At 49.9% G+C, this 27045-nt stretch overlaps 2 protein-coding genes and 1 pseudogene across 3 annotated transcripts in view; 1 reads left to right on the top strand and 2 right to left on the bottom strand.

The window, feature by feature from the left end:
• Positions 1-1938, top strand: part of CENPP (centromere protein P) — a 252206-nt gene extending 250268 nt beyond the window's left edge. Inside the window, exon 9 of one of the 2 annotated variants that reach the window (XM_008256885.4) lies at positions 1044-1938. The gene's annotated coding sequence lies outside the window, so the exon portion shown is untranslated. Of the gene's footprint in view, positions 1-475 lie in introns of both variants that reach the window. The other variant, XM_002708177.5, reaches the window with a different exon arrangement.
• Positions 1-27045, bottom strand: part of IPPK (inositol-pentakisphosphate 2-kinase) — a 64471-nt gene that overhangs the window by 9419 nt on the left and 28007 nt on the right. Inside the window, exons 7-11 of the mRNA XM_002708226.5 lie at positions 23685-23743; positions 21879-21951; positions 15582-15855; positions 14248-14398; positions 13566-13668 (exon numbers count right to left, since the gene is read on the bottom strand). Coding sequence (XP_002708272.3) covers positions 13566-13668; positions 14248-14398; positions 15582-15855; positions 21879-21951; positions 23685-23743 — 660 coding nt within the window. The remainder of the gene's footprint in view (positions 1-13565; positions 13669-14247; positions 14399-15581; positions 15856-21878; positions 21952-23684; positions 23744-27045) is intronic.
• LOC100351464 (ubiquitin-like protein FUBI pseudogene) lies at positions 1081-1475 on the bottom strand (annotated as a pseudogene).

The raw sequence follows: 27045 nt of genomic DNA, 5'->3' as shown, positions 1-27045 counted from the left end.
GGCATGGCAATTCCAGAGGGTCAGATGTCAAGGCTACAGGGACAGTTTCCATGATGAGCCCACTCTTTGGTTTAGTACCCAAAGTGCTGCACCTTCGAGATTAAAAGTGAACCAAGGTCGCCGGGCCCTACTGGGAACCGCAGCTTTTCTCTGTTGATGAGGTCAGTCATGAACACTGGATGAAATTGGCTCCAGCTTGCTAGTACTCCCCAGGCCTCTGGCAGAAGCAGAATTCTCCTTGGAAGACTATACAATCCTATCCCCAGGTTACTTTTAAAATTATTGTGCAAATATAATTTCTGGCACACAAGCAAAGATATGCAGACATAAGAAGACATTACAGCACAAATGATAATCAGCAAAATTTAATAATAAGAACAACAGGGGGAGGGGTGTGTTAAGAATCTCTGTACCTTTAAATAAGTTTTGCCAGCCACCTACAACTGCGCTAAAGTTTTTTTTTTTTTTTTTTTAGTATGTACAATAGAAAGACACACATGGACTACAGCTACTGGAGATACCAAATCCACTCTGCTGTGTTCAAAGGACCAAAGACAAAATGGCACTGCAACGGAGAACTGGAAATTGTAAAAAATGAACCATTTAGGAAGTCTGGAACTAAAAATACAAAAGTCAGCATTAAGAATTCAACGTAGAGCAGACATCTGGCACAGTAGTTAAGACACTGCTTGGACGTCCACATCCCATATCTGAGAGCCTAGACTCATGTCTCAGCTCTGCTTCCAATCCAGTTTCCTGCTAATGCTCACTGGGAGGCAGCACTTGATGGCTCAAGTACCTGGGCCACTGCCATCCATGTGGGAGATTCCAACTGAGTCATGGCTCCTGGCTCCAGCCCGGTCCACCCATGGATGCTGCAGGAATTTGGAGGGTGAACCAGGATGGAAGACAGCCCTCTCACTCTGCTTTCAAATTAAAAAAAATTAAAAATAATTTAACATAGTTTTAATGGATGTTAAAAAGCTGAAGAGAAACTGCAACTTCTGGGTAGATAGTGATTTTTTTTTTTTTTTTTTTGCCAGGCGGCAGCTTTATTGGGGAGCCGGGATGACAGAGGACTTAGGAGTTGGCGTTGGGGCCCTTCTTCTGGCCAAAGGTGGGCACCACGTTGACGAAGCACTGGATGTACTGCATCCGCCGCTTGGCGCGGCCCGTCGTCGTCTTCTCCTGCTTGGCCACCTTGGGAGTCTGACCTCTCACTTTGCCGGCGCGGGCCAGGGAGCCGTGGACTTTACCTCCGAGCATGCGCCCGGCCACTTCCAGGGTGCTCAGGGCCTCCACACCGCACTGGCCCAGGGTGGCCTCATCCTCCGGGGCATCCCCGCTAGGAGCACCACTTGGTCCTCGGGGGCGATGCCCTCCAGCGAGGCTACGTGAGCCTTGATCTGGGTGACCGTCTCCCGGCCGGTCACCTCGAGGGTGTGGCGCTCCTGCGCACAAACAAACAGCTGCATGTTGGCGGCTGAACTGCAGCCCCTACTTGCCACTAGCACAAAGATGGAGTCGAGAAAAAGGAAGAAGCGAGGGCGCGCACGCACTCCCGGCCTGTGGTGTGCTGATGGTGATAATTTTAAGAAATATATCAACAGGCTGACGCCATGGCTCTCTAGGCTAATCCTCTGCCTACGGCGCCAGTACCCCAGGTTCTAGTCCCAGTTGGGGCACTGGTTCTGTCCCGGTTGCTCCTCTTCCAGTCCAGCTCTCTGCTGTGGCCCAGGAAGGCAGTGGAGGATGGCCCCAGTGCTTGGGCCCTGCACCCACATGGGAGACCAGGAAAAGCACCTGGCTCTTGGCTTCGGATCGGCACAGCGCACTGGCCGTGGTGGCCATTTAGGGGGGAACCAACAGAAGGAAAACCTTTCTCTCTGTCTCACTCTGCCTGTCTAAAAAAAAAAAAAAAAGAAAAAAAAAAAGAAATATAGCAACAATGGGGCTGGCATTGTGCCATAGTGGGTAGAAACACCAGCAGTGCCAGCATCCCACATGGGCAACGGAAAATGGCCCAAGTGCTTTGGGCCCTGTGCCCACATGGGAGACCCGAAAGAAGCTCTTGGCACCTGGCTTTGGATCAGCCCAGCTCCAGCCATTATGGCCATTTGGGGAGTGAATCATGAGTTGTAAGATCTCTCTATCTCCCTCTCTCTCTGTAACTCTGCCTTTCAAATAAATAAATATACTTTAGGAAAGAAAAAAAGAAATACAGCAGTGAGTGACAGAAGAGCAACTAGCATTCTCTGAACTGTGCTTCCTCCTGGGCTATCACAGCTGGAGAAAGGGAAGACAGTTCCCTTGGATGTAGCCTCCAAAGGCAGGAACTGGCTAGGCCAGCCTTCGGTGTAGGCTGAGGAGGCAGCTGAAGACTGGTCTGGAGATGTGAAGTCTCTCCCACTGTCTTCCGAGATAACCGTCATCCCACATCAGTCATTCTCCTGAGTTAAAACGCAAAGATGGCTGAAGGTGCACAATGCTGCCCAGTCCACTAGCTGTCTCACTCTCACCAGCCATGAAGACAGGGGGCAGGGAACAAGGCAGAGAGCACGGGGGAAAGAAAGAAAAAGGCTGAAGAGAACTGCCAGCCTGGTGGATCGAAAGAAAATATCCAGAATGAAACATGGAAAGGAAAGCAAGTAGAAAAGAGAGGAAAAAAAAGAGAGAGAGAGAGAAAGAACAAGAACAGGACAGAGGAAAGGATACGAGACACAGAAGTACAGGCAATGGGTCAAACACACATGGAACTGGAGTCCAGAAGAAGAGAGGAAATGGACAGAAACAAAACTTGAAAGTGTCAAGGCCAAAAGCTTCCCTCAACTGAAGACAGACATCAAGCCAAAGATTCAAGAAAGCCTCCAAGCAAATTATTTATATACATCATCACCAGAAACTAAGACCATGTCACCAGCAGACCCACACTAAAGCAAAGATTAAACGTATTCCTCAGACAAAAGCAAAGCCATCACATACGTAAGCTGAGAGATACAGGGCAGTATGAAGGGCAACGCGGGAGGTAAGTATACAGGTGAACGAGTAAGGACCATATGCAATAATGATAATCACGGCATAACAGAACCTGGGATGAGCAGTTATCCAGTGGTGGACACCCAGACCCTGTACCAGAGGCTAACTGTGCTCCCAGCTTCCACCTTCAGCCCAGGCCCAGCTGTTTTGGGCATTTGGGCAGATGGCAGCTATTTGCGTCCCAAAAACACAAACAAAAACAAAACAAAAATTAATAATGGAATATACAGCAATAGAAGCAATTAAGTCAGGGGTAGTAGTTAATGTACTGTAAGAACTTCAAATTGTCAAATAGGAATAGTACCAGGATCTAAAAATAGTACCGCAGTCTAAAAAGGCACCTGCTTATTAGGGCAGCAATAATCATTAGCTAGGATAACCAACAAAAAGTCTGAGGCTCTGTGACTTCCAAGCTGACACCATGGGAGACACAGAATGATAAAAAATGACAAAAAAGACTTTGAGAGTATAGGGGGAAAAAAAAGTATAGAATTAGAAGCCTAAAACAGGTGAGGAAAATTTCAAAGTTTAAACCCAAGTAAAGTCTAATAAAACAACAAAGGCAAAATGACTGAATGGATAAAAGACCAAATCCAACTGCAGGCCCCAATTTAAGTATAAAGACATAGAAAGTTAAAAATGAGAGAAGCCAGCATTATGGTGCAGCTGGTTAAGCTGCCAGCATCCCACGAGTTCTGGTTCAAGTCCCAGCTGCTCCACTTCTGATCCAGCTCCCTGCTAATGTGCCTGGGAAAGCAGCAGAATGTGGCTCAAGTGTTTGGGCCCCTGCACCCACTTGGGAGACCTGGGTGGAGTTCCAGGCTCCTGGCTATTGCCTAGTCCAGCCTTGGCTGTTGTGGCCATTTCAGGAGTGAACCAATGGATAAAAGAGATATTCTCTCTAACTCCTTCAAATAAATTTAAATGATTTTTTTTAAAAAAAAGACTATTTATTGGGGGTCAGCACTGTGGCATAGCGGGTGAAGCCCCCACCAGAAGTGCTGGCATCCCAAATGGGCACCAGTTTGAGTCCCGGCTGTTCCACTTCCAATCCGGCTCTCTGCTGTGGCCTGGGAAAGCAGTCGAAGTTGGCCCAAGTGCTTGGGCCCCTGCACCCTGTGGGAGACCCGGAAGAAGCTTTTGGCTTTGGATTGGGGCAGCTCCGGCCATTGCTGCCATTTGGGAAGTGAACCAGCGGATAGAAGACCTCTCACTCTCTCTCTCTCTCTGCCTCTCTGTAACTCTGCCTTTCAAATAAATAAATAAATAAATCTTTAAAAATGCACACACAATGATAGAAAAGGCAAAACAGAAAGGTTCATGGAAGAATTTAATTAAAAGAAGTTTCAGTGCAAAAAAGTTAAAATTCAGGGGGCTGGCACTGTGGCGTAGCAGGTAAAGCCACCGCCTGCAGTGTCAGCATCCCATATGGGTGCCAGTTCGAGTCCCAGCTGCTCCTCTTCTGATCCAGCTCTCTGCTATGGCCTGGGAACGCAGTAGAAGATGGCCCAAGTCCTTGGGCCTCTGCACCCATGTGAGAGACCAAGAAGAAGCTCCTGGCTCCTGGCTTTGGATCGGCACAGCTCCGGCCATTGCAGCCAATTGGGGAGTGAACCAGTGGAGGAAGACCTCTCTCTCTGTGTAACTCCAACTTTCAAGTAAATAAATCAATTTTTTTTTTGAAGATAAAATTTAAAATTCTTTCATATATTTTAATGAAATTTTTGAAGGCCCTGGTATGCATGAGTTTCAAAAATTTGTGCACCAAAATAAATTTACTTGTACTTTGTGTGAACTTTTTGAAGTACTTCCTAACAAGACAGGGAGAAGAACCCCAAAGAGGCAGAGAGAAGAGACAGATCACTCCCTGAGGAGAGGCAATGAGACGTGTCCCACAGCGGTACCCACAGGCAGATGATGACTTACAAATTCAATTTAAGCATATCCTGGGGTCGGCACCATGGCTCACTTGTTTAATCCTCCACCTGCGGCACCAGCATCCCACATGGGCGCCAGTTCTAGTCCCGGTTGCTCCTCTTGCAGTCCAGCTCTCTGCTGTGGCCCGGGAGTGCAGAGGAGGATGGCCCAAGTGCTTGGGCCTTGCACCCGCATGGGAGACCAGGAGAAGCACCTGGCTCCTGGCTTCGGATCAGCGCAGCGCGCCGGCCCTAGCAGCCATTCATTCCGTGAAACAACGGAAGGAAGGCCTTTCTCTTTGTCTCACTCTCTCTCTCACTGTCTAACTTTGTCAAATAAAAAAAAATTTAAGCATATCCTGATGCAGAAAGGACTTAATAAAAAACCTCACTAAAGTATTTTCTTTTAAAGATTTATTTATTTGGAAGGCAGAGTTACAGAGAAGCAGAGAGAGAGGTCTTCCATCCACTGGTTCACTCCCCAAATGGCCACAGCAGATGAAACTGGGCCCATCTGAAGCCAGGAGCTTCCTCTGGGTCTCCCACGCAGGTGCAAGGGCACAAGGACTTAGACCATCTTCTGCTTTCCCAGGCCATAGCAGAAAGCTGGATCGGAAGTGGAGAAGGTGGGACTCGAACCAGGTCATTTGGGATGCTGGCACTGAAGGCAGCGGATTTACCCGCTACGCCACTGCTCCTGCCCCAAAATAACTCATTTTCTAAGACTAACTACCAAAACTGACTAAGAATATGTATAGACCTATTTAAGATAAAAAAAAAAATTACACATAAAGCAAAACCAAGATGGCTTTACTACTGAGCTCTATCAAATATTTAAAGAAATATGGGACTAGCGCTGTGGCGCAGTGGATTAATTCTCCACCTGAAGCGCCAGCATCCCTCATGGGTGCCGGTTTGAGTCCCAGCTGCTCCTCTTCCGATCCAGCTCTCTGCTATGGCCTGGGAAAGCAGTGGCAGATGGCCCAAGTGCTCGGGCCCCTGCACCCACATGCAAGACCCGAAGAAAGCTCCTGGCTCCTGGATTTGGATCAGCTCAGCTCTGGCTGTTGTAGCCATTTGGGGAGTGAACCAACGGAAGGAAGACCTTTCTCTCTGTCTCTCTCTCACTGTCTGTAACTCTACCTGTCAAAGAAATAAAATCTTTAAAAAAAAAAAAAAACTCAGTTATTTTCAAACTCTTCCAAAGTAGAAGCTAAAAACTGCCCAACTCACACAATCTCATAAACAAGGATATCACAAGAAAATAAAACTACACACCAATGTCTCCTATGCATACTGATATAAAAGTCCTCAAAAGCAGTTACCATTGGGGATGAATCGGTGGAGGAGATCTCTCTCCAGTCTATTCGTCTGTCTCCTTCCTCTTTTCCCATCCCTCTCTCCATCTCCCTCCCTCCCATCTCCGCCTCTTAAATAAGGAAAACATCTACACACACATATATAGTTGAATTAGCAATATTTTAAGAAGGATCACGCAGAATGACCCAGTGGGATTAAATGAATTTATGTAATATACTGCACTAACAGAATAAAGGACAAAAACGACATGATACTCTCCACTAATACAGAAAAGGCATCAAGAAAATTCAACACATTCTTATGACAAAAAAGTACTCGACAAATCAGGAAGACAAGGGGGCTTCTTCACCTTGACAAAGGATATCTACAACCCTTCTCCCCCAAGTAAACATTACACATGTTGATGAGACACTGGATACCAGGGGGCCGGCACTGTGGCGCAGTGGGTTAAAGCCCCAGCCCGCAGTGCCGCATCCCATGTGGGTGCTGGTTTGAGTCTCAGCTGCTCTATTTCCAATCCAGCTCTCTGCTATGACCTGGGAAAGCAGGAGGAGATGGCCTAAGTCCGTGGACCCTTGCACCCACGTGGGACACCCTGAAGAAGATCCTGGCTCCTGCCTTTGGATCAGCTCATCTCTGGCCATGTGGTCATGTGAGGAGTGAACCAGTGGATAGAAGACTTTTATCTCTCTCTGGCTCTACCTCTCTAACACTGACTTTCAAATAAATTTAAAAAAAAAAAAAAAAATGGATACTGGCCCCATAGCACCAAGAACAAAGCAGGGGTGTCTGCTCTTACCACTTCTATTCAGTTCTAGAAGTTCTAAGTCAGGGCAATCACACAAGAAAAACAATTTGAATCAATTAGATCGAAGAAGTGGAAACCACCTCTAGTCACAGAGGGTCTTATATAGAGAGGAGCCTCAGGCATTCATAGCGACCTACTGCAACTAGTAAATTAAGCAAAGCTGAAGTCTAAAGGTCAATAAAAAGATTTGGTATTCTGAACACCTGCAATAAACAATCCAAAAACGGAATGAAAATAATTCCACTTAAAACAGTATCAAGAAGAGTAAACCAGGGGCCAGTGCTGTGCCTGTGGGTACCGCTTTGGGACACGTCTCAGTGCCTCTCCTCAGGGGGTGATCTGTCTTTTCTCTCTGCCTCTTTGGGGTTCTTCTCCCTGTCTTGTTAGGAAGTACTTCAAAAAGTTCACACAAAGTACAAGTAAATTTATTTTGGTGCACAAATTTTTGAAACTCATGCATACAGGGGCCTTCAAAAATTTCATTAAAATATGTTACATGAAAGAATTGTAAATAAATTTTATCTTTTTTTTTTTTTTTAATTTACTTGAAAGTCGGAGTTACACAGAAAAAGCCCTGGCATCCCGTATGGGCACTGATTCGAGTCCCAGCTGCTCCACTTCCGATCCAGCTCCCTGCTAACGTGTCTGGGAAAGCAGTGGAGGAAGGCTCAAGTGCTTGTGTCCCTGCACCCACATAAGAGACCCTGAAGAAACTCCTGGCTCCTGGCTTCGGATCCAGCCGTTTTGGCCATTTGGGAAGTGAACTAGCGGATGGAAGACCTCTCTCTATCTCTCTTCAACTCTTTCAAATAAATAAAATAAATCTTAAAAAAAAAAAAAAAGTAGAGATTGAAAGAAGGGATGTGGTTGAATGAAGACAAGAATCAGAAGGACTTTAGTGTAACAGATCTCAAGGAGGGCCCAGGGGTTGTGCCTAAGTGTGAAAACACAGGTTGTGAAAATGGGTAGGGGCTGGTGCTGTGGCACAGGGTAATCCTCCATCTGCAGCACCAGCATCCCAAATGGGTGCCGGTTCTAGTCCTTACTGTTCCTCTTCTGATCCAGCTCTCTGCTGTGGCCTGGGAAAGCAGAAGATGGCCCAAGTCCTTGGGCCCCTGAACCCACGTGAGAGACCTGGAGGAAGCTCCTGGCTCCTGGCTTCGGATCGGCCTAGCTCTAGCCATTGTGGCTATTTGGGGATTGAACCAGCAGATGGAAGACCCTTTCTCTCTGTCTCTCCCTCTCACTGTCTGTAACTCTACCTCTCAAATAAATAAAATCTTTAAAAAGAAAATAAAATGGGTAAATAGAAGTATGTCACCCTTTCAAGCAAAAAATATGTAAAATAAAGAGAAATTTTAATTTAAAAAAGTAAACTAGAAATAAATTCTATCAAAGGAAACATAAACTTATGGTCTGAAAACTAACAATAATATCAAAAGAAAGACCTAAATAAATGGAAAAACATCCCGTGTTAATAGAGCAGAAGTTTTATTACCCAGAGCAATCTGTCAGTTTCTCAAAATCTCTATTAGAATCCCAGCTGGCTTCTCTGTAGAACTTGGCAAGCTCATTCTAAAATTCATATGGAGTTGCAAGGGGATAAAGCTATCTTGAATAAGAAGAAAGACAGGCTGGCATCGTAGCACAGTGGATTAAACTGCTGCCTGTAATGCCAGTCTGAGTCCCAGCTACTCAGCCCCTGACCCAGCTCCCTACCACTGCACCTGGGAAGGCAGCAGCGGATGCCGCACGTGCTCGGGTCCCTGCCATGCACGCAGGAGACCGTGCTGGAGTTCCTGGCTTGGGCTGGGCCCGGACATGGCTGTTACCAGCATCTGGAGAATGAATCAGTGGGTGGGAATATCTCACTCACTCACCCTCTCGCTCCCTCCAGCTTTCAAACAAGCAAAAAACAAAAAAACAAAGTTGGAGAATTCACACTTCCCCATTTCAAAACCTATTAAAAAGCAACACTAATAAAACAGGGTACTGGTATAAACAGAGACATATACATCGATAAATCACATTTACATGTCTATAAATAAACCCATACATTTTCAAGTCAAGCAATTTTCAAGAAATCTATCAAGACCACTCACTGGGAGAAAGAACAATCTCTTCAACAAATGGATAGTCACATAAAAAAATGATGTCAAAGTCTACCAAATATCATATATAAAAGTTAACTCAAGATGGATCAAAGAACTACATGTAAGAGCTAAAACTACAAAACTCTCAGAAGGAAATGGGGAAATCACCATGACCTTAGATTTAGCAATGAATTCTTAGATATGATACTAAAAGGATGAAAAACAATAAAAAGATTAAATGGGTTGCTTCAAAATTTCAGTGTGTGTGTATTACCAAGAAAGTAAAAAGATAACTATACAGGAGAAAACACCTGCAATGCAGTCAGGTATCTATAAGGGTCTAACACCTAGAATAACACATCAGGAATGCTTGCAACTCAACAAGAACACATACTACACAGTTCTGGAGTAGGCAAAGGGTGAAGCAGCCTCTTGGAATGCCCACATCCCACACTGTCAAGCCTGACCTGAGTCCTGGCTACTCCACGCTTCTGGTTTCAGCTTCCTGCTAACGCACCTGGGAGGCAGATGACAGCCCAAGTGCCTGGGTTCCTGCCACCCATGTGAGAGATGGGGGGAGCCCCTGGTTCGTGGTTTGGCCTGACCTATCCCTGGCTACTGCAGGCATTTAGGGAATGAATAAGAGAATGAAAGCGTTCTCTCTCTCTTCCTCTCTCTGTTTACTTTGCCTTTCAACTAAATAAAAAGCTTTTTTAAAAAAACAGTAGGCAAAGGATCTGAATAGACATTTCTCCAAAGAAAAATACATAATGGGCAGCAAGCGTATGAAAGAATACTCTGAACCCTAGAAACAGAGAAAACCTACGTCTGCATAAGAACCTGTACACAAGGACTTGGAGCAGCACTCCGGGTTCATGCTGCATCACGCCGCACCTTCTCAACACCACGTTAAGTGAAAGACGCCGGGCACAAAGGACAGCACGTAGAACGATACCATCTCCATGCAGCGCCAGAACAGACCAGCCCACGCGGAAACAACAGGCTGGGGGCTGCTCGGGTCTCAGGGACAGGGAGACAGTGGAATGACAGCTCGGGGTACAGAGCTCCTGCTGAGGTGGTTGCTGTGTACACTCTCAATAAAGCAGCTACGGAGAAAAAGAAGACAAAGGAAGTATCTGAGGTGCAAGAATGGTGGGCAATGATACTGAGCAAACAGATAAATCTAAACACCCGTTAAATTTTAAAAAAACAGTACTCTAAAACCAGGACTTTAAATAAATAACAAGACAACCAGTCTGAGACAACAGCTGCGTGTGTAAGTTCGGAAAGACCAAGTCCTTATGTTGTGCAAGGGCTGGGATGTTAAACAGGTTAATTTTATTTATTCAGGGTCAAACTGAACATGCACTATGAAAAGACAGAAACTGAAGGCTTCCAAAACCAGCCGAGCAAAAACCAGAATAAAGCAGGCAGAGTGCAGAGGTTAGCAAACTGCAGGCCAGAGGCAAAGCCAGCCTCCACCACTTGTTTTCATAAACAAAGCTGTGCTGGGCTGGGCTGTGCTCACTTCTGTGCTACGTGGCAGTGCTGTGTAGCTGCACCAGGGACAAGACAGCCCCACAAGGCTACGCCATTCGCTATCTGGCCCTTCACAGAAAGTCTGCTGGCGCTGGCTCCACAGCACTCGTCAACTGATGAGAGCCAGAGGCGCTGTGGGCTGCAGCTCCCTGTGCTGCCATGAGGACAACATTCCCGCCCCCTCCACAAGGACAAGGTTCGGCTGGCTCAGCGGGCAAGGACTCTGCTCTAGGAGTGCTCTCAGCAGCTCCCCAGCCTCGCAACCACCCTCCTCAGGCTCAGCAACGAGAACCTAAACCCCCCAAGAGAGGAAGGGCGGCCCTCATATTCCAAGACCCCACGCCACGTCTACCAGCTTCAGCAGTAGCATCCCGTGGCACCCAGCACAAGCCACAACCACACTCACATCTGCCAGGTCTCACACGTGCAAGCGTGCATCCATGTGTCCAAGTGTACACATGTGGTGATGTGCATAGGTTTTCCATGTGTACAGGTGTGGTGTGGTACACATGTGTATGCGTCTGCACCATGTACGTGTCTCCGTGTGTGCATATGGAACATACGGTGTGTTTGTGGATATTCCAATGCATCTATAGTAGTGATTTCAACAGTTAGATGGTAACCATCTGACTAGATTACATTTACGTAAGGTTAAAAATTAAAAATTAATTCATGCTGATTTCTAGAAAATTGGAAAACACAGACACAGAAGTGTAGTCCAGCTTTTTCTCTTAGGAAAAAACACACAGACCGGCAAAGCCGGTGTGTGTCTCTGGTCGGCGCACCAAGCTGCAGGACCCACGGCAGCCTCGCACGGCTTTGCTATCCACCTCCGCACTGAGCCGACCCAGCCCGGGGCGGCAGAGTTCACATAGCGCCTACAGCGCATCTTCAGTCCCGGCTCCTCCTCCTCCCCCTTCTCCTTGAAAAACTCTCCCAGCTGCATCTTCAGCCAAAGACGTCTTTCACCAGACCCGTCACGGCACAGGCGGCCAAGCCCGTGCACGGGAGAAGGGACGGCACCGTGTGCCTTCGAGGGTTTCCACAGCCCTTGTCTCCACTGTTGAGAACAGTGGGTTTTTTTTTTCACCTTGCACTACTTGTTGAACTCTTTACTTACTGTAGGGTTAATCCTAGGAGTATAAGGAAACTGAAAATAGATCTTTGTAAAAATTAAGAGTGGGCACAGGAGAGGGAATGGGAAGAAGGGTGGGAGTGCGGGTGGGAGGGGATGGTAGAACGAGAAGAATCTGTGTATATGAAATGCATAAAATTTCTCTACCTTAAATAAAATTTTTTTAAAAAGCTGCATTTCTTCACAGTTCTAGTCTCCTCAGATGTTTGGCAGCCTCACAGAGCCAACACACCCCTTTCAGAGTAAGTTTTAAATGCATAAAACATAAAATATAGGGATGGGCCCCGGGCACAGGCGCTGACATGCCAGAGGCCCGGAGCCTTGATATCCACTATCAGAGTGCCTGGGTCTAAGCCCAGTTCTGCTTCCAACTCCAGCTTCCTGATAATGCACACTCCAGGAGGCAGCAGGTGATAGTTCAAGTACTGGGGTCAGGGCCAGTGTTGTGGCACAGTGGGTCAGGCTGCCACCAGCAATAATAACACCCCATACTGCTGGTTCCAGTCCTGGCTGTACCACTTCTGATCCAGCTCCCTACTCATGAGTCTGGGAAAACAGTAGAAGATGGTACTTAGACCTCTGCACCCATGTGGGAGAACTGGGAGTTCTGGACTCCTGACTTCGGGCTGGCCCAGCCCTGGCCATTGTGGTCATTTTGGGGAGTGAACCAGCAGACGGAAGATCTCTCTGTCTCTCCCTGTGTGGTTCTTCCTTTCAAATAAATAAATCTAAAATAATAAGTACTTGGGCCCCTCACCCACGTGGAGACCAAGATTGAGTTCCTGACCTCATCCTGGCCCAGCCCTGGCTGTTACACGCATTTGAGAAGTGAACCAGTGGACTGAAGAACACATTCTCACTCTGTTTCTCTCTGACATTCAAATAAAGTAAAATATTTTGGGGGCTAGTGCTATGACATAATAGGTTAAACATATGCCTGCAGTGCCAGTTCAAGTCCCAGCTGCTCCACTTCCAATGCAGCTCTCTGCTTACGGCCTGGGAAAGCAGTGGGGATGGCCCAAGTGCTTGGGCCCTGGAAGAAGCTCCTAGCTTCAGATCGGTGCAGCTCCAGCTGTTGCAACCATTTGGGGAATGAACCAGCAGATGGAAGACCTCTCTCATCTGCAATTATGCCTCTCAAGTAAATAAATAAATCTTTAAAAAATAAATAAAATAAAATAATTTTTAACAAAATATAGAGTGAAGATGTAAAATACGACATTTTTAAAAGCAGACGAAGAGCACAGTAATATGCGTACGAGGCAGTGACAGACACGACCATGTCGGAGATGCCTGTAGCTGCAGCGTGGGGTGGAAGATTCTGCGTCTTGCCAACCGCACGGGGTCCTGAGCACACTGGTAATGGAAGGAAATGTTAACTTTCAAGTAGAGGCCAGTGAAAATAAAGAGGCAGTTCTGTCCTACCCAGTGCACAGGGCCCTTACCTCCCTGAATTCCACAGTCCCGGGAAGTGAAGGACCAGGCTCCTTCCAGGCACATGCTCCCAGGCCACTCTGTGGCTCTGTTCTGGTCCTCAGCTCAGAAGGGGCGGGCCCCGGGCCCCAGGGAACCCAAGGAAATCCTCCTTGGAAGCCCGGCACTACCATCCCCTGGCCCGGCCCATCTGGGGGCGCTGCGGTCGCTCTTCCACACTCCCGGCTTCTGAGCCGTGACCCTCAGGGTAGGAGCACAGGCAGGGTTCGGACAGGCCTGCCCACCTTTGTCAACGCGAAGGCCACCGTCCCGTCGTCCTCCGTGGAGAGGTCAAACAGCTTCTGGTAAAACGCTTCATCGTAAGGCCCATCTATTTGTAACGTTTTTCTGAAGAAGAAAGCACAGAAAACGTGACCAAGTGGCCTGGAAATTGTTCCTCCAATCGCTAACATGCCCGACACCCCACAGCAAGGTTCAGGGTCACACACTTCATTTCTAAGGGCACCAGAGAGACACTGCTTCCGCATATTAAACTGGATTCCTGGACATTAAGGGCCCACACAGAAGCAGCAAGCCCAGAGCCAGGGAACCCTGCGGGGAGCCCTCTCCTGTTCGTGGCAAATGGAGTCACGTGGGCAGAGATGGGAGTGAAGCCAGGCAGTGGATCTGACCCCAGACACTGGGATTGCGGGGCCCCAGCACAGGCCCAGGAACCAGTTCCCGGGATGCTGCCGCGTGGGGGACACAGGAGCAGAGCTCAGCCCGTGGAGCGCCACTGCCCTCTGCAGGCTCAGCCCTGACTCGGATTTGTGAACAGGCAGGCTCAGAAATGCCCAAGGGACAACCCGCTTCGTGCTGATCCTGTTCCCCTCAGTGAGGGCAAGCCCCAAGCCAGGCCCTGGCTCCTCAGCAGGTAGAGGGAGCTGGCCGGCAGGGCCCCCGTCACGGCTCCCGGGCTGGCCTCACCTCTCCTCAGGAAACTCCTCCAGGTACCGCTCAACCCGCTTGTACAGAGGGTAGAGGCCTTCGATGTCCAGCAGGTCCAACATCTGCACCTGGAGGGTTTTGTACAGAAGACAGCCCTTCGGTAACCCCGAGCGCTCTGGGGTGTTTTTTCCTACCGAGAACATCAGGGGAAAACGAGAGCAGGTTTGTTATCAGAGGATGAAGACCTGAAGGCAGATGCAGGCTGGCGCAGGCCAGGGGGCTCCCTCGGGGCTGGGGGCCGGCATCACCACGGGCGAGGACTGCGCCCCACCTGGTGCTGAGGCAGACACCTGGGGCCCACACCAGTAGACGGCTGCAAACCCAAGCACCTGGCGTCAGGACCACCCTCTCCCACGTCCCTCTCCTCTTCAGAGCATCCTTTAAATTCACCCCAAGTCACTTCATGGTTGAAGTTTGGAGCAGGCGTGAGGAATGTCCAGCCCATGGGCCATATAAAATCCAAGAAACCACTTGGTCTGGCCCTGCCAAGGCAACCACAAGTGGCACTCAAAGTTCAGTAAGTCTATGTCAGGCTAATTGTTGAACTGATAATTCTGTGCGGCCGTGAATGATGTTATGAATACCCGAGTGGCCCCTGGTGGGAAAAAGCTTCCCCGCCTCTGCACTTTGGAGAGAGAACCGTCTTTCTCAGCAACCTGTGGCCACCTAGCCACATCCTGTGCTTCCTTAACAGCCCGTGTGCCCACACTGTGCGCTTCATTTTCACACTTTCCCAAAGCGATTGGGTTTACTTTCATAAAATTCACGCGTGGTAAGAGAAAAGCTGGCATGGGGCAGGGGGCAGTGGGCAGTGCAGGAGGCAGGGCCAGGGCCCAGCAGCACGGCTCTGCCTTCACACTTCCTCAGGAGTCTCTGTGCTCTTCAGACAGGAGGGACCCCGGCTCCTAAGATTCAGGACAGGCAGCCCCATCCAGTCTGCAGGGAAGGTGGCCAAGCCCACAGCCCGACAGTGCTGGGCCCCAGGCCTAAAGAGCCCCTGTACCCAGTGCTCTCTATGAAGCAGGTAAAGGGGCACCTGCACCGGGGTTGCCAGAGGACCAGGTAACAGGTGCAAACGCCGCCGATGCGGAGAGCACACAGAAACCTGAGGGCACGGTCCCTGGCAAACCCCACGCCGCAGGTACTCAGCAAACCATAAGAGGAGAGAAAAGGCGGTTTCCACTGGGTGCCCTGCAGGAAGGCACAGCTCCAATGGCTCCAACAGACCAGGCAGCTCCACCCCTGCTGCCCACGTGGCCAAAAGAACCCCACAGCCCCACCGCGCCCTGCCCGTCCAGGAGGCCAGGCCCTACCTTGGTGGCGCAGGCTCCTGCCGAACGGGCTGGCCTCGCAGACCCGTGGGCCCTGGGGCCCGGGCCGCAGCGCACCCGCCCGGCCCTTGTCGGTGCTGCTCAGCAGCACCCTCGTGATGACGTGCACCAGCTCCCGGATCACGGCCCTCGTGCAGTGCGGCCCGGCCGCCAGGCCGTTGGAAGGGAAGAAGAAGGGCTTCAGGTGGTGGGCGAGCTCGCTCCAGTCGGCCACGGGGCTGCGGGCGTCGCTGCAACCATAGATGAGCTCACCATTCTGCCGGCGGGGAGAGAGGGTTAGAGAGGGGATCGTGGCTCCATAGCTGGCGGGGACCGCCCATCCGGCCCAGGATGGCCCACCCACACACACCACCCGTACCCCAAGAGGCAGGGCCCACCAACAGGGGAGAGGAAAAAATGTTTGCACAACTGAAGACTAGCCCCGGCCTGAGAGCCACACTCAGACAACCCTTGCCGGCACATGGAAAGCCATGCAAACCTTGGCACAAACAACACGCTCACAACGGCACCAGCTCAGGTACTTGGGTGCTGGAGCTGCTGGGCTCTGGCCCACAGTGGGCAGACTTAAGGGTGGCAGAAATGGGTAAGTTCCAGATGGCTCCGCCTGCTTTGAGCGAGCCAGCAGGACACTGCCACTCACACGCATACACTGCACTCACACGCATACACTGCACTCACACGCATACACTGCAGGGCACGTGGGACATCACCACGCAGCAGGCCTAACGCTCAGGCTTCCCTGGGCCTGGGTGGGGTCTGGGGAGAGGCCCAGTCAGCGGCCAAGCCTGGAGCATGAGGAGCCTCTCCAGGATGGCCCCAAGGTCCCAACACACCCTGGGGCCCTCTCGGGAGGAGCCTGCCCAGCATCACCAACAGCGGGTCTCAGTTAAGGTGCCATGGCTTCTGTCTCTCCTGGGGTCACAGCCTCAGGGAGGGTCTCACAGGTGGGACTGAGGCCGCTAGCCCTGGCCATGCCTTCAGCTGAGATACAGCCTAGAGAAGGGCACCAGGCCAAAACCATGGAGCTGGGGCCAGTGCTGTGGTGCAGCAGGTAAAGCTACCGCCTGCAGTGCCAGCATCCCATATGGACACCGGCTGTTTTAATTTTTTTATCTTTTTTTTTTTTTTTTTGACAGGCAGCATTAGACAGTGAGAGAGAGTGAGAGTGAGAGAGAGAGAGAGAGAGAGAGAGGTCTTCCTTTTTCCGTTGGTTCACCCTCCAAGTGGCCGCTACGGCCGGCACGTTGCGGCCAGTGCGCTGCGCCAATCTGAAGCCAGGAGCCAGGTGCTTCTCCTGGTCTCCCATGCGGGTGCAGGGCCCAAGGACTTGGGCCATCCTCCACTGCACTCCCGGGCCACAGCAGAGAGCTGGCCTGGAAGAAGGGCAACCGGGACAGAATCCGGCGCCCCAACCAGGACTAGAACTTGGGGTGCCGGCGCCGCAGGCAGAGGATTAGCCTAGTGAGCCGCGGCGCTGGCCCAGGACACTGGTTTGAGTCCCAGCTGCTCCACTGCCAATCTAGCTCTCTGCTATGTCCTGGGAAAGCAGTAGAAGATGGCCGAAGTCTTGCACCCACATGGGAGACCCGGAAGAAGCTCCTGACTTCGGATCAGCTCAGCCATTGTGACCATTTGGGGCATGAACCAGCAGATGGAAGACCTCTTTGTCTCTCTGCCTCTGCCTCTCTAAAACGCTGCCTTTTAAATAAATAAATAATGAAAAACACAACCCACAAAGCTGCCCTGAGCTCCTGGCCTCAACAGCAGTCAGAGGGTGTGGATGTGTTAAGCTAAACTTGACACAGGGAAGGAGACTCTTGCTCTTGAGCCACCCTGAGACCGCAGCTGGCCACACTGGCAGGAGACGAGCAGGGGGCTAGGACAGAGAGCTGCCTGTGTGGAGGTGAACCTGGTCCCTTCTAGGCCTGGGGCCAGCTTGGGGGGACTCCTCACCGCAGGGCCTCACATCGGTCCCAGATGGCAGACCATAGGCTCCAGGACAAGTGCTCACCCACCCCGAGTCCCCACCACACCTCTCATCACCGCAGTGCAGTGTGGAGCACAGACCACAACCCAGGCAGCTTCTGCACACTTGGAATTTCAGAGTTTTCTACCTTGTGGTGTTTGAATGCCAAACCCAGAAAGCAGAGTGGAGGCTTAAGTGTCCAAACCACAGTCACTGGTGAGGGCTGCACAGGTGTTGCTGTCCTGTTATTTTAAATAGCCATTCCACACTCAGAGTTTGGTAAAGTGGCATAATATAAAATCGAAACAAAAAAATCAATAGCCTTTGTATACACAGCAGTGTCATGCTGAGAAAGAACTCTTAAGATTAGTCCGATTCACAATAGCTCCAAAAAGAACTAAATACCCTGGAATAAATTTAACCAAGGATGTCAAAGATCTCTACAATGAAAATTGAAAAACACTACAGAAAGAAATAGAAGACGACATTTAAAAAATGGAAAAATCTTCCATGTTCATGGTTTGGAAGAATCAACATCATCAAAATGTCCATACTACCAAAAGCAATCTAGAAAAATATGAGGCTAAAATTCATATGGAAACACAAGAGACCCCAAATAGCTAAAGCAATCTTAAACAACAAAAACAAAGCTGGAGGCATCACAATACCTGATTTCAAGACATATTACAGGGCAGTTATAATCAAAACAGCCTGGTACTGGCACAAAAACAGACTTGTATACCAATGGAACAGAACAGAAACTCCAGAAATCAATCCATGCATCTACAACCAACTTATCTTTACAAAGGAGCTAAAATCAATCCCTGCAGCCAGGACAGTCTCTGTAACAAATGGTACTGGGGAAACTGGTTCTTCACATGCAGAAGTATGAAACTAGACTCACACCTTACACAAAAATCCACTCAAAATGGATCAAAGACCTAAATCTACGACCTGATACCATCAAATTACTAGAGAATGTTGGGGAAACTCTGCAAGACATTGGCATAGGCAAAGACTTCTCGGAAAAGACCCCAGAGGCACAGGCAATCAAAGCCAAAATGGACAAATGGGATTGCATCAAGCTGAGAAGCTTCTGCACTGCAAAAGAAGCACTCAGCAAAGTGAAGAGGCAACCAACAGAATGGGAGAAAATGTTTGCAAGCTACACAGATAAAGGGTTAATATCCAGAATCAATAAAGAGCTCAAGAAATGCAACAACAACAAAACAAACAATCCAGTTAAGAAATGGGCAAAGGATTTGAACAGGCATTTTTCATGAGAGGAAATTCAAATGGCCAACAGACACTTGAGAAAATGCTCAGCATCACTAGCCATCAGGGAAATGCAAATCAAAACCATAGTGAGGGCCGGCGCCACAGCTCACTAAGCTAATCCTCCGCCTAGCGGCGCCGGCACACCAGGTTCTAGTCCCGGTCGGGGCGCCGGATTCTGTCCCGGTTGCCCCTCTTCCAGGCCAGCTCTCTGCTGTGGCCAGGGAGTGCAGTGGAGGATGGCCCAGGTGCTTGGGCCCTGCACCCCATGGAAGACCAGGAAAAGCACCTGGCTCCTGGCGTCGGATCAGCGCAGCGCGCCGGCCGCGGCGGCCATTGGAGGGTGAACCAACGGCAAAGGAAGACCTTTCTGTCTCTCTCTCTCACTGTCCACTCTGCCTGTCAAAAAAAAAAAAAAAAAAAAAAAAAAAAAAAAAAAACCATAGTGAGGTTCCACCTCACTTCAGTTAGAATAGCTATCATACAAAAATCAACAAACAAACCCTGACAAGGATGTGGGGAAAGAGGTACCCTAATCCACTGCTGGGAAAGTAAACTGGTACAGCCACTGTGGAAGACAGTATGGAGATACCTCAGAAATCTGAATATAGACCTACCATGTGATTTAGCCACCCCACTCCTTGAATTTACCCAAACCAAAAGAAATCAGCATATGAGTTATCTGTACTCCCATGTTCACTGCAGCACAATTCACAACAGCTAACATATGGAATCAACCCAGATGTCCATCAACTATTGACTGAACAAAAAAATTATGGTATATATACACTACAGAGTAATACTCAGCTTTAAAAAAAAGAAAAAAGAAATCAATCCTGTCTTTTGCCAACAAGATGGACACAACTGGAAACCATTATACTTAGTGAAATAAGCCAGTCCCAAAAGACAGATATTGTATGTTTTCCCTGATGAAGGTAACTAGTAGAGTGCCTGAAATGTAATGTATGGGAGTGAAATAGACATTTTGAGATTCGATGACTGTTTATAGCCCTTTGAGGAAGTTTTTTTCTTCTTCACATTATTTGCTGAACTCTTTTACTTAGTGTAGGGTTAACTATATGATCATTAAGTAAACTGAAAATAGATCTTTGTAAAAAATTAAGAGTGGGAATGTGAAAGGGAGGGAAGAGGAAAGGTTGGAATGCAGGCAGGAGAAAGGTAGGGGGAGAACTGTCACTATGTTCCTAAATCTGTATACATGAAATACATGAAACCTGTATAACAAGTAAACTTTTTAAAAAGCCATTCCATGTCACATTTCTCACTATCTCTTCTGAAACTATCCACTAAGCCTCTGGACTTTTCCATGCTGATTTCAACAGAAAACCAGCCTCCTGGACTCCGGCAACCCTATGTGTGGGCCTGACAGAGGGTTAGAGAAGGGTCCCTTCAGGACAAAAGGCCAGCCACGCCTCAGACTTCAGAGATCCCGGAGGAAGGGAATCTATCTTCAGATGTTAGATATCAAGTGTTTTAAGTTCTTAAAATGGTTTTAAAAAACTGCTTTTGAAATGTTTCCCTTTTCTAGACTTGAGAAAGTAAAGACAGCCAGAGAATAAGGTCAACTATTTGAGCCAGCAGCCAGGAAAACAGAGTTTCTGAGCCAGAGCCAAGGAGCCAGGTCAGAAACAGGCCTCATCCGCCCACTTCTGAGGGGCGTCCAGTGGGTAGCTGGAGGAAGACAGGGCCTGCAGCTCACCAGTCCCTGCATCCAAACAAAGCGCAAGGAGTCAGGAGGCCACCCTGACCCCTGTCTCCTGATGACACAGTGGTCTAAAGGCCGCAGAGCGGTCCACGAGGGGCACAGATCATGCCTTAGAGGTTCTTAGAGATCCTCAGGGAACTTCGAGGTCTGCTGGCAGGGGTGAAGGGGAACAATTTGCTGGATGCCAACAATGCCTGCGAGGCCTGACGCGCTAAGGTGCCGGGGGGGCCCTGACCCGGACATCTCAAAGGGCCTGCAGAAAGATGCCTGCCCTGGTCTGCGTCTATCCCCACGCAGCCGGGCTGGCTTAATCTCACTCTTCTTCAAGGACCGCTGCAGCTGCAGGCACCCCCTTCTGCGGGACACTCGTTTGGTCCCTAACGGAACCTGCCTCCTGATCTGTGACTCTTCCAATCCTAACCTCCTCGTGATTTTTCGGCCTGTACTCCTCCTGCACATCCAGCGCCAGTGATGGATCCCCGTCCCACGCTGGCACCCACACACCTTCTGGATGGTTCCAGAAGGCAGAACTAGAACCAGGACCCGCATGGCAACAAGGCCACCACGTTTCCAACATGGGCGTAACCCCCAACTTCTGATCGGGCTGGCCCTACCCCCAACCTCGCCCTCACCTCCCTTACCCAGGCCTCTCCTCTGCCAACACCCACCCCTGCACAGCCTCCTTTTCCCTCCGCTTCTTGTCCCCACCTCTGCCTGACCCATTTCCTCCTCCCCTCGGACACCAGCAGGCCAGGGGAGTAGGGAGCCTTAGTGACCCAGGCCAGAGCCAGCCTAGGGGGCAACAAGAACCTGAAGGTGGTTACACTGAGTGGCCAAGATCCCCTCATCCCGCACAGTGAGGTACAGGACAGTCAGAACTGCAGGACCTGGACAATTAGCTTTGCAACAAAGAGCTCCCAAATTAACCAGGAGAGAAGGCGCAGGGAGGCTCTCAATGTTCGGCTTCCCTCACAGATACTGTGACCTGGGCGGTCAGCTGGGTCCCACTCCTGCTCCCCACTCAGCCCCGTGGTCTTCCCCATGGATGCTTCCAGGGCACACACCTCAGGGCCAGACTGCCCAGGGTCACACACTGTGCTCGTGGAATGGGGCTCAGAAAAGGATGGATAGAGATGGAGGGTCTGGGACTGGGCGACTGTGCGGACAGCAGGGGCTCAAGGACCCCACAGGGCACCAGACTGCAGAGCTGTGCCTCCGACAGCCCAGACCCGGTCTGCACAGTCACCCAAACCTGTCCCGAGAACAGTGCACAGTGGGTTCACCTGAAACCAGAAAACGGAGTGGCTCTTACCTTAAATATCTTCAAGTTGTTCTGTGTCTCCTGCAGCAAACTCTTCAGTGCAAAGTGCATCCTTTGTTTGTTTCTAAGGGGAAGGAGTCACACACTTAAAGGTAGCTGGGATGGATCTGGTCTCCAGACCCCCTGGCTGTGGCTGCCCGAAGCCAGGTACTTCGGGGCTGAACCACAAACCCAAAACCCAGAGCCCAGAGAGTTCCAGTCATGTCTTCCCCCTCTCTACAGCTCCACCCCACCCCTCCATGCCCACGAGGGACGTGGGACTCTGGCCTCCTCCCTCCCCAGCCTGGCCTATGCCCCTATTGGAGGCAGGAGTGGGGTGTGGCCCTAAGCCCTAGGTCTGAGGAGAGATGCGCAGGACCCCAGGAGACCACAGCCCCACCGGCCACATCACAACCTGGCCAGTTCTGACTACTCCCCCCCACCCCCCCACCACCGGTTCTTCCTGCCTCAGCTTCCACAGGCGGCAGTGCCTAGGGCAGCAGGAGGTGTGTGGTCAGTCACTGGGTGGGACGGGTGCAGGGAGCCAAGGAGAAGAGCGGCGACCCGGGGACGCCTGTCCTCCCGCCCCCACCGCCAAGCCCAGGATCCCCCTCTTGCCAGGCCACTCACTCCCCGGCAATCTGCGAGGTCTGTCGTCCCGTCCCCACCGTCACGCACCCTCCATTCCTCCTCCTCCTCTCAGGGGCAACACCATCATCCCTAACAACCCTGGCCCGCCAACTCCTGCTCCCACAGGTAACCAGCAGGAACCCATGGGGCAAAGCGACCCCAAGCAAAAAAGCTGAGGTGGCACCCCCCATCAGGCCATGGAAGGCATTCCACTTAATATGCTTTAACAAATGTTAAAGTGTCCCCAGTGATCTGTGTTACCAATTGCTTCAAAACCCACAGCCTGGAGGGGCACATCAACACCTGACTCACAGGTGCACGCACCAACTGCCTGACGCCCACCCGAACGCACTGAGCTACACTGCGCCTTCCTCCTTCAGCACCCTCAACTCTGCATCCGAACTCTGTTCTGGGAGGTGTGCAAGGGCATCTAGGTAGTGGCACTGAAGCGACAACCTTGGGCACACAGGCCGAGAGAGGAGCAGGCAGGGAGGGTGGGAGGGTGGGAGGGCCGGGACCACGGGGAGGGAAAAGGTCATGGGGAAGAGGGAGTGCACTTGCCAACAAGGACAGCGAAGCTCACAGACCTGCGGGTCACTCCCCTGGGTGTGCTGGCAGGAGGGAGGGCTCAAGAGGGCCTGTCCCCTGTCCACACCTGGTTTACCCCAGGACCCAGTGACCCTCCCCTGTTCTGGCCACAGCGTACCTGACCACAAACACTCGGGGGGGGGGGGGGGGACAGGACTAGGCCAGGCTGCCTGCTAACGAGGGGCACTTAGGCTGCACAGCAGAGCCGCGGGGCTGGGACAAAAGCAGAGGGCCTGAGAGCCTGCGCACAGCCACTGGCAGCCTCACGGGCAGAAGCAGCCCGGCGGCAGCAGAGGTACAGGCTCCGCAGAGAAGCGAGGAGCAAAGGCATTGAGGAGCAGGCTGTGGAGGTCCCTCCAGGGAGATGGGCACCAGCTACGGCTGCGGGACTGCAGACAGAGGCGTGGAGCGCCCGCAGGTCTGCAACCGCCTAAGCCCAGCAACTGCAATGCTGAGGGCGAAGCAGACCCCTGGACATGGAGTAGGGCCCCGGCCCCGCCCCACAGAGTTCCTAGAATACTCCCTACCACGCCCCTCACAGGATATCCCCTGGTTCGGCACCACCCCCACACCAGAGGGCAAATGAGAAGTGTCTCTTACCCTGAGTAGAGATCCAGGGGACAATATTTACTTATCTGCTTCCACTTCCCAGTCGCTACCTGTTAAAATACCAACACAAGGGCATCAAATATCTGGCTGCTCGTGACTTCACTGTGCCAACATCAGCACAGAACAGGCAAGTGACATATGATGATTAAGATGAGCTATAGCCTTCTCCCAGGTCCCACCACTTTTACAAGTGCACACGACTAATGCGGAGAATCCACAACTCCCATCCGAGGGAAGCTCAGCCCGTCTCGGAGACAGGCGGTCACCATGTGAGCAGGAGCCTAAAAGCAGCAAACATCCGAAAATCACATTGCTAAATTATTTCTGAAATTTCTATCTACGTTCATTTTATGTGAGACAGGTGGAGAGAGAACTTCCATCCACTGGTTCATTCCCCAGCTGCCCACAACAACCAGAGCTGGCAGGATGAATCCAGGAACTCAGAACTCCACCCAGGACTTTCCCCCTGGGTCTCCAATATGGGTGGCAGGGACTCAAGTACTTGAAGCCTCACCTGCCACCCCCTAGTATATGCCCAGATTGGAAGCTCAGTAGCTGGGACTTGAACCAGGCACTCAACATGGGATGCAGGTGTCCCAAGCAATCGCCTAGCCACTGCACCAAATGTCTACCCCCACATAGGCAAATTATGATGAGATGAAAAAAATCTTCAAAATAGTGATATCCCGTAACGAGGAGGATGCGGCCCTGTACGTAAATTGGCATAATCTTCTAAAAGGAAACTTGCTGGTTGGATCCATTAAAATCTAAGATGTATACATCCCCTGACAGCAAACCTACAAAAAAAACCTAGAAAAACTAGCACAGAGCAAAAAGCTAGAGCGATAAGGATGGTCACCTCGGCCTTATTCATAATAGCAAGACCCTGGGACCAAGAGAGGCAGTGGTCAGCAGGAATGAAAGGACATTCAACAACAACTCTCAGAGATTATTTAAGAAAAGAAAGCATCCACAGCGCAGGCAGAATTCCAGAAAGAAATGCAAACTGACAATATAAGAAGGCAGGTGACTCAATTCATACGACATGACATTTTATCAGCTACTGCTTCACAGTAAGAAATATTTTTAAATCTACCATTTATATTGAAAGTGATGGAGACAATGAAATCCCAAGGGACTGGCTCACATACCTTCCTTCCCTAACAGCCTGGGAAGTTTTAACTCCACAAAGAAACGAAGAGATGCTGGAAGAAATGGTAGAGCAATCACTGCTGGAAATGACCTCCTCCACAAAGGCCGTGAGAAAATGGGCAAAAATGGTCAGAGGGAAAAATGGAACTCTGGAAACTGACCAAACATTTACAACAATCCAAAGTGCATTTATTCAAGCAAAGGGGGAGGGGACCAGCACTGTGACGTAGTGGGTAAAGCCGCTGCCTGCAGTCCTGGCATCCCATATGGGTGCCGGTTCGAGTCCCAGCTACTCCTCTTCCAATCCAGCTTTCTGCTATGGCCTGGGAAAGCAGTAGAAGACGGTCCATGTCCTTGGGCCTCTGCACCCACATGAGAGACCTGGAGGAAGCTCCTGGGTGCTGGCTTCGGATTGGCGTAGCTCCAACCGTTGCAGCCAATTGGGGAGTGAACCAGCGGATGCAAGACCTCTCTCTCTCTCTGACTCTCCTCTCTATATAACTCTTCCAAATAAATAAATAGATCTTTTTTTTTTTAAAGGCCAAATCTAAGCAAAAACAGTGAGCTCTCTGATATCCTATCCCCTCTTCCTCTCCCATTTCTAGCACCAAAGGAAACCTGAATACCAATACACACAGTAAAAAACTAACATCCTGACAGCCAGACAGACAGAAGGCAGAAGCACCTCCCAGTCTCACTGCTAGCAGACTGCCACAGTACTTGACTTGTCTCCTGGCTGCCAAGATTCCCACTTGCACGGTTGCTTTTACTAAACCTACTCAGAGCTTGTTGTCGAGCAAATTGGAGTGTTCTACAGTGTCACTTATCAGCAGTGAAGCTATACAGAGGCAAAGCTTTCGTTTATTACAGAAATAAAGTTGGTATAAATCTTAACTAGGCTGTTTAGATTATGATATCAAACTATTAAGCAGAACTACACAGAAAGTCAACATGGAAGTAAAGACTTGAATAACACTATAAACCAGCTATACCTAACATAACTACACAACACTCCAGCCAAAAGCAGATCTACTCAAGTAGATAAGAAACATTCTTGAGGACAAACCTTGTATTAAACAAGTCTCAATAAATTTTATAAGATTTATTTATTTGAAAGTCAGATTTACAGAGCGAGAGAGGGAGAGATAGAGAGAAGTGTTCCATACGCTGGTTCATCCCTTAGATGGCCACAACGGCTGGGACTGAGCCAGACAGAGGCCAGGAGCCAGCAGCTTCTTCCAAGTCTGCCATGTGTGCAGCAGGTGCCCATGCACCTGGGCCTTCCTCTGCTGCCTTTCCCAGGACATCAGCAGGGAGCTGGATTGGAAGGGGGGCAGCCAGGCCATGAACCAGCACATGGAATGTGCCAGCACTGTAGGCAGCAGCTTTACCCTCCAAACCACAATGCCAGTCCCTCAATAATTTTTTTTTATTTGACAGAGTTACACAGTGAGAGAGAGACAGAGAGAAAGGTCTTCCTTCTGTTCACCCCCCAAATGGCCGCTACAGCCGGAGCTGTGCCGATCCGAAGCCAGGAGCCAGGTGCTTCCTCCTGGTCTCCCACGGGGTGCAGGGCCCAAGCACTCGGGCCATCCTCCACTGCCCTCCTGGGCCACAGCAGAGAGTGACAGAGCAGGTGTTTGAAGCAGCATTAAGACACCTGGATCCTCTATCTGAATGCCTGGGTGTGAGTCCCAGCTCTGCTACTGATTCCAGTTTCCTTCAATGCACACCCTGAAGGCAGCAGGTGATACTCAGGTAGCTGGGTCCCTACCACCCGTGTGTAAGACCTGGATTGAGGGGCCAGCTTCTCCTCACTCCCATGCCTAAGTACGTACACACATACATACATACAGCAGCACCATGCAAATAATGTTCTACAATTAAAATCAGTAACAGTGGAAACTGAAAATCAGTAATGCAATGAGAAACTCACAAATACTCCTAATCATCAATGGGTCAAAAAAAGGACTCAAAAAACAATTAAAATGAAAACACAACATATAAAACTTGTGGGATATAAAACTTGTGGGATAAAGAGCAAGTAGTATTTAGAGGGAAAATCACAGTTGTAAACATCTATAAAAGGAGAAAGATTTCACATCAATAACCTAACTTTCTAACCCCCAACAAATTACTAAAAGAACAACAAACTAAACCTATAGCAATCAGAGAGAAGAGAACAGTAAAGACTGGACTG

Source organism: Oryctolagus cuniculus, chromosome 1, assembly GCF_964237555.1.
Source record: "Oryctolagus cuniculus chromosome 1, mOryCun1.1, whole genome shotgun sequence".
Lineage (NCBI taxonomy): Eukaryota > Metazoa > Chordata > Mammalia > Lagomorpha > Leporidae > Oryctolagus > Oryctolagus cuniculus.
The sequence above is the reverse complement of the archived record's forward strand: the minus strand, read 5'-3'. Positions and strand labels throughout refer to the sequence as shown.